At 36.8% G+C, this 8015-nt stretch overlaps 1 protein-coding gene across 1 annotated transcript; it reads right to left on the bottom strand.

Annotated features, from left to right (window-relative positions):
• Window positions 1-261: 261 nt before the first annotated feature.
• Window positions 262-2989, bottom strand: LOC135155317 (uncharacterized). The gene is made up of 3 exons (XM_064104272.1): window positions 2646-2989; window positions 1201-1448; window positions 262-351 (listed from the first exon to the last, which is right to left on the bottom strand). The coding sequence occupies exons 1-3, from the start codon at window positions 2962-2964 to the stop codon at window positions 262-264; spliced, it is 657 nt and encodes a 218-aa protein (XP_063960342.1). The 5' UTR covers window positions 2965-2989.
• Between the last annotated feature and the right edge of the window lie 5026 nt (window positions 2990-8015).

The raw sequence follows: 8015 nt of genomic DNA on the forward strand, positions 1-8015 counted from the left end.
GAGTTATACTAAACAAATCATATTCTCCAGGCGGTTACTATAAACTATGTCGGTTTGTAATTAACGACAGACATTTTATACTCCATTTTTGCAAACCATCTGGGGTTTTTGGACATGGAGGACCATAGAATGTCATTGTTACTTGTCCCAACGTATTTCTTGACTCATTAAACAATGGGTTAGACACCAACATCATATCCCCAAGGCAGATATTAAACAAACTATGTCGGGTTTTAGGGTTTTTAGATAACAACAGCTATTTTAGACTTCATTTTTGAAAGCTATCTTGGAATTTCGGACATAGTGGACCGTTGACTGTCCTTGTAACTTATCCCGGTTTACTTCCTGACCCTTGAAAATCACAAATGAATAAAACCCAAATAAAAGACACTAAAATAGGTAATAGATGAATTTTGAAATTTTAGGCCATGTCAGCCATTGGAGTGCTTATGTTCACTCTTTCCTTTTATCCCCTACTCCATTGAATACATGTATGCACAGAAAAGGTGTCCAGGGTAGATAAAATGCCGGTTATTTTAATTTTCAGTTGATGGCGGCCATCTTAGACGCCAGTTTGAAAATAACCACTTTCCCGGATCCGGATTTTGGTGGATTTTTAGTATATTATTCCTGAGATCTAATAGTACCAAAAATCGTTGACAAACATTTTTGTTCCAAGTTTTGGGGGTCAGAATATAGTTTTTTTTTTAAAAGTGTAGAATGGCGGCCATATTGTTTTTGCCAATTTGAGGATTTTAACATCAAAATCAAGGTTGGCAAACAGCATATTTGGACTCAGCGCCCTCAAATTATGCTAAAACACTTCTCAATTCAGCATTAACACGATTTGCCTAAGGCAGTCTTCTCAAATCTGGACCTGACTAATTTGCAGACGACATTAACGCCTATTCCTCACATGATAACATAAATTCCTTGGTAATTGCACTCAATAATGAGTTACCAAAATTGTCTTTATGGTTCAAATGCAATAAATTGTCCTAAATATCCAAACTAATCGTAATGTTGAGCGCCTAACAAGAAGGGAGAAGGTCCCAATTTTGCAAGTCTTTGGTGTGACTCGACCGGGATCGATCCCACTCCCGATCGTTTTTGAGGTGGCCTCTCTAACACTGACCCATCATTCCAAGATAGATCATCAAAACATTATTTTCGTTAAAATGGGGAAATTGTGAAACTTACCTCTTTGTTCCCTTCCACATCATCATAAAAGTTGGCATGTAAGATGAGAGGTGTCTTTGCCAGAGACAAGTACTTCTCTTTAAACGGCACGAAACACATCCTCTTTCCGCGGAAGAAGAAGTTCTTGATCCTGATCATAATCTTCGCCCACGAAAAATGATCCATCTTGAGTTTGAGTACGTCCTTAAAGATCTTGCAGCTGGGTATTCCAGACCTTGACAGTACTTTCCGTTCCTTAATAACTGCATCTGCAATTACATATTGGAAAATAATAAAATGGTTATGGAATATTTGATGGAAGGGCATGATATTTGCGAAAGAGAATCAATGACAAGATATCTTTTAAAGGGATAGTGAATTTGTTGTGATAACAATAAAAAAAAAATGTTGGTGAGGGTTTGATGAAAATCCTTCAAAGGCCAACATAAATAACAATGTATAATATTGAATTTATTATTTTGTGACGTAACAAACAGGGAGCTCCTCCACATAATGTCGTGTGATAAATACTGAACAAAGACAGAGTCCCCCTAAATCAAAATGTTGTAACTATTGAACGGAATAATTTGGAGATATTATATTCTTCTTGTACACTCATTAGGTAGCTCGTGGGAAAAAAATAAGATTGATGGGTTGCGTCATGCATGATTAATAAAATATTGAATTAAAAGTGACCATTTTTGAAAGCCAGAAGAGTCTTTTTTCAAGTTGTGTAACTACAAATTTGGGCGAAGGTTGATGGATGTTCGAAAAAATGATGGATGATAAAAAAACAGCATCAATTCGGTCATATTTGAAACCAAATTCGTTCCCATTATTCCTTTATTACCCTTCAAAGTGAGTCTGTGCCATAAGAAATGCCACCCTCCCCCCTCCTTGATGTGTGCTCACTAATCCATAACTAAGCAAATTGATTTCATGTTTGGACAGAATTCTGCCCATAGGTTGATAAACATTACTGCCTAATGACATTGCTAAAGTTCCACCATATTGAATATAGGTTCACTTATTATTAAACTTGTGCTCCAAATGTACACAATGTCATTATGAGAGTAAATCAAAATGTTAACAAAAGTGAAGTAAGGGTTTGTTTCATGAACGATATTGGTTACTTCTGCCAACAGGTTTTCTTTAATGAAACTTCGCACATGGTTTTACAGTAACACTCATGCGCACACACACAAAATAATTCGATAAGGCAAAGAATGAGGCCGTGGCATTGAACCTTCTTCTCGTTTGCATAACTTTTGAATATTTTGTAGATAGTTAATCATTAGACATCGCGATTTTTATGAAAATCAAATGAAATGAATTATGCAAGATCTCGTCATCATCGTCATTTTTTCGGAGGGTTACAGACATAACGAAGTTAACATCTGGATGACACCTATAACCTCCATGATAGACAAAATAATAAAATAAGCTTTGCACGTTAAAGTTCTTACGTGGCGAGTATTTCCCCTCTCCTGAGTATAGGACTGCCTGTAAACTGGAGTAAAGTGCTGCAACAGCGCAATGAGGTAATGTGTAAGTCACCGGCGACCTCAGAATTAAGTCATCAGGAGCTAAGCATTGTACACCAAAGCAGACTGACATCTCGTCTTTGGAGTCACCAAGATTAGGAGTATCGGTCAGAACACGAAGGGAGATTTCTTGTGGCTCTTTGCTGTCAATTGCACCAGGAGGTATCTCAAGTTCAATCCCAAAGGATTCTAGCTGAATTTTGCCCCCATCAGCTCCAACTCTCTTGCAGCACTCTTTCATGGTTGTTTCGACATCTCCTTCATCAGGTACTGAAAATTATTAAAAATATTTATATTGCACTTCTTTATTACAAAACTTTAACTTCAAAATTCTAATAAATCATTGTCGCTTAACTGCCATGACTGGGGTACATTCTGAAATATCGATTGTAAATAATAAGAGGAATATAGTGTTTGAAAGATAACTTTTTTCCAACTTTGGCAATTTTTTAAACATCTATTTCCCCATTGGTTCAATGTGTTTTTTAAATAAAATTGTTAAAAAAAACCTCTAGTCGAGCATCATGCTAACATTACAAGGAAAATCCACAATTATCTACTATCTTCCCTCTTTATCTTTCGTGCTGTAAACATTACAAAATTATGTTCGTCTGGAAATCCTCAGTAACATGCAAACTAGTATATAAAGCATGTTTTAATACTAAAAAATCCTTGCTGTGTACCACAAGAAATTATTTCCTGATTACTCTACTCCTATAGAACCCGATTCTGTGAGCCTGTATATTCATGAAATGCAACCTTTTCCTCAGGAAGTTCATCTGTATATAAAAAGAAAACGGTTAGTAATAAAAGGAACACTTCTTTCCTTCAACTAGTTACATATTATTCATAAATTTCGTTTATTTCCGATATTCGTTAAGTACATGTGATATTTATAAATCATTATATCTACATGTATTTCAACAATGAATAGTCTATTCACGCATGGGAAGATATTAACGAAACATCGGAATCATGGTACTAATGAGGAAATATCAGAAAGTGTACGGGAGATAGTTTAGCCTATCTCATTAAATATGCGTAATTTGCATGAGTAAATTTTCCCAAAATGTCCATGTCGGCAGAAGTAAATTCCTAATAACCACATTATGTGTATTGTGAGATTTAACTTTTAGCGCCGTGGCCAAGTGGATTAGTCTCCGGACTTTGAAACAGAAGGTCGTGGGTTCAAATCCCAGCCATGGCGTAGTTTCCTTCAGCAAGGAAAGTTCATCCACAGTGCGCTGCACTCGACCCAGGTGAGCTAAAGGGGTACCGGCAGGAACTAATTCCTCAAAGAGCTGTGTGCACCTGAATAGGTAGCCTAGCTTAGCCGGGGTAATGATAATAGCAGGACCCGCCTGGAGAACAGGTTTCGGAGCTGAAGTGGCTACCCTGGGTAAATCCACCTTCATTACTATTATTATGATTACTAACTTTTTTCTTTCCATAATATAAAGCCTTGTAAATATAATTATTTTCCATAAAGGTAAGTTTGAATAAGTCACCATTTATCTGGTAATCATATTGAAGAACAGTCTCTGTCAACTCACCTATTAGAGAGGTTTTGAGTGGTTGAGAGGAGGCCTTATCCAACTTGAAAGGTATCCCTGCACCCTCCTGGGATTCTTCAGATGACTCCTGACTCGTCTGATTTTCTGTCACTTTGACATTAGGATACAACTCCGACAGCTTGTTCCTGTCAGATTCGGAAAGTGGGTTTTCTGAACCAACGAACCTGATTTCTCGCAGTGTACCAAGTTCCTTCGGACTTTGCGGGGACTTACTTTCAGACTGACCGAAATCAATCTTGCAACTGTAAAAGGTAAGGACGGTAACCTCTTTAAGGTCACTAGTTGTAAGATCAATTAAGTCAATTATGGGTACAGCCGCTGATGCACCTTTAATTTGCAACGAATAATCTGAAGATGTTCTGGACCATTCAACACTCTTCATTACTACATCTCCTAGCTGTACACTTTCTACTTCGACAAACTTCAAACTACGACTCACCCTACGACTTACGTGTAGTAATTCTGTTGTGAATTGAAGTGCATAGTGCTCGTCAGACCAACGAGATTCAAGATGGATATCAGTCAGATTAGGTAATGTACATTCTTTAACGTCTTTGCTTGACTTGTCCCATTGGAGAGTCTTAGGGCTTTTGATGAAGAGTGATTCTATGTTTTGACAGGCAGAAGAAAGGGAGAGGAAGATGGTCTCCAGAGAGACGTAGTCTTTTGAGTTTCCGTTCCACAAGTCAAATTTTACCTGTCTCCAGGAAGACAGTGGGGGGTCGGAATGGTATTTTCGAGCGTGTATAAAATCATTACTGTCACAAGATAGCTCAAGACTCTTTGCATTTGGAAACCAATCACTGAGAGTCGATATGATTGGTGCATTCGATGTGGACGTGCTGTCGCTAATGCAAACGGTGAGGACTGATCTCATTGGAATGATCTCATGTGCAGGAATATACCGATCAAACATAAGCATATGAAAGTCAATGATGATATGTTGCACTGCTTGGCACAATGGAACCAGTGCAGAGATAACTTCTTGGAATTTATGTAGTAATACTTTTTCAAATTTTAAACAAGTTTCACCGCCACCGATAGTCCAAGACACAGACACAGGTACTTCCTTTCCATATCTTATACAAGAGATCTCGGCTGAAAAGAAATTCACAACATAGTATTTATCAGGAACATTCATTTGAGCTAGGATTTAATGAAGAAGTAATAAATTAATAATTACACTAATATAATGCGTTAGTTTATGGTATTGATATCAACCCACAGACGGGTAGACAGGGTACTATTTAGAATACACTGAAACATGTTACTAAGATAATATGTAACAACCCTGCGACACAATTAGATTTAATTTCCATTCCAGCCGTGTGTTTTATTAAGCCGTTCGCTTAAATCATGTAACTCTTTACGCAGGACTGGACCATGTTCTTGTGGGGCTAAATCATCTACAAAGGGATACATCATTTATCAAACGACCCCTAATTCATTTCTCTTGAAAGAATCTCTTATTCTATCTTTGCTATATTTAAGACCCGCATGGTCAAAATACACAGTCACTCTAGAATGTTCAACTAAAATAGTGGAATGGTATATTCATTTGCATTTTCCTCCGGGTTTCAGTTCAATACACGGCTAAAATAATAATTCATGGGATAATTTTCATTTTTTAGGCTTATGTATATTTTAACCACATGACCTTCTATGATGATCATACATACATTTAAGAAAAGAAAATACATTAATAGGACAACTCTTTTTTTATAATATTGTTCCCTCCACATGGATTTTATTGGCAATCAATAATCAAGAGATACAGAGTACAACCGTGCATGTTGCAACAGCGCAATGATGTATTGTGTAAGTCACCGGTAACCTAACGACTAAGGGGGTGTTGCAAGAAAATATTTGCGATCAATTGCAAATATTCTGTTGCAATTTTACAACTGATAGATCAATGTTAATCATTGCAAATCAGATTAAACTTCTTGTTTCAAGGAGCAGATTAGCAATCAATCACTTATTTGCAATTAACTACAAGACATATGTTTGATTTAGGGACCAAAATTAGACTTGCAATTGATCGCAAGTTTCTTGCAACACCCCATAAGTCACCAGGAACTAAGCACTGTACACCAAAGCAGACTGACATGACGTCACTAAAGATAGGGAGTATCCGTCAGGACACGAAGAGTACAGAGGACAACTATTGATTTACACAATGAAGTTAGACGTACATCAGTGGTACATGGTTGGGCTGTATATCATGTTGCATGATTTTCTCTTACTTTGAATCCAATCTAATATTAATCCACTTACCAGTATTTTCTTCAAGGTTTAGTTCGGAAAATTGATACGGAGGCATCCTATGCCCACCAATTAAATACAGTGTCCGTGTGCCGAGAAGGGTGCTGTTTAACGCTCTTGGCTGTATATAGTGTATATAGAAATCAATTTAAATCACTAGAAAAGGAAATTCTTACTATTGAAACTATTACTGGCACAAACATATGGCCCAAAAGGAATCTCCACAAAAAAAAAAAAAAATCCACTCTCTTTGTTCCTAATACCAGCGATATCAAGTAGATATACAAAGCTAGAAGCAACAGACAACAAGCCCATCTACCGCGTTATTTGACTTAGATTTGTTTAACCTGATAATAGCTTTAGATTTTACATCGGTAACCACCTAATTTTCTAAACTTTTCTACCATTGGACTTTGCCTGACATACTGCTATGATCATTATGCTGCACTTTAAATTCTGAGCGCCAAGCACAAAGGGTGAAGGTATCATTCTTTTCGGTTTCATTCAGTTGAAGATTAACCCACTTGATTAACCCACTCGTGTTCTTGCGTCGTCGGTAAGGTGAGCACTCTAGCATTGTGCCCTCATGCCCATAGTGACCGGGTCAAGCCAAGCACTACTTTATATTTCCCCATTGACTCGTTAGTTAAAAATGAAATGTGAAAAATCACCAAAAATAACCGTTTATTATGACACCATCTAACCTTTATCATTTTGTAGCTCACCTACCCGGCTCACCTAATATCCTTCAAATGCTAAGAATATTACATGGTGTGTTTATGCATATTTTCGCGCTTCGTGGGCTGAAACCCGGACTACATGCAACGCTGGTTGCAGTCACAGTGTTCATTTGGTTTCTTTGGCCACTAATAAAATTCGCATAAAATCTACCAGGGACAAATTACTGGTCCGAACTGATCCAGTAGTGACATTTTTTATGCACGTATAAAACAAATGTTCAGATATGCATCGTTGATTTTGTATAAATATTTTTCTAACCATTATGACAACTTTGGTACAGGTCTAGGAGAAACATCTATATTGTAATGATTGGTTCATGTGAATGAAACTACATGTATAATTTCTTTAGGAACTAATACTTAAACTTCTTTTGAGAAAATGAATTAAGGTTTTATTTTTTAAAAAGCAGATATTTTGTACTCCGAATGTGTTAATGCGTTTTCATGGTTTGAATAAAAGGAAATGTAATCAAGTATCACTAATATCAAACGTACAAACTTGAATTTTATCGATGACTCGCCTCGCAGCTTTACTTCTGTCAGCTCTTTTACCTGAAAATTAAATTAAAAATACATGAATAAATACATATACAAAAACTGTGACAATATAGACTACAGATAATATTCTGGCCATAATTCAGTTTTCGTATCAGTTTAAATCATGAAGATACCGGGCAGCGTTTTTTTCCCTTCCATTTACAATAAGGGCTAAC

This window comes from Lytechinus pictus, chromosome 8, assembly GCF_037042905.1.
Source record: "Lytechinus pictus isolate F3 Inbred chromosome 8, Lp3.0, whole genome shotgun sequence".
Lineage (NCBI taxonomy): Eukaryota > Metazoa > Echinodermata > Echinoidea > Temnopleuroida > Toxopneustidae > Lytechinus > Lytechinus pictus.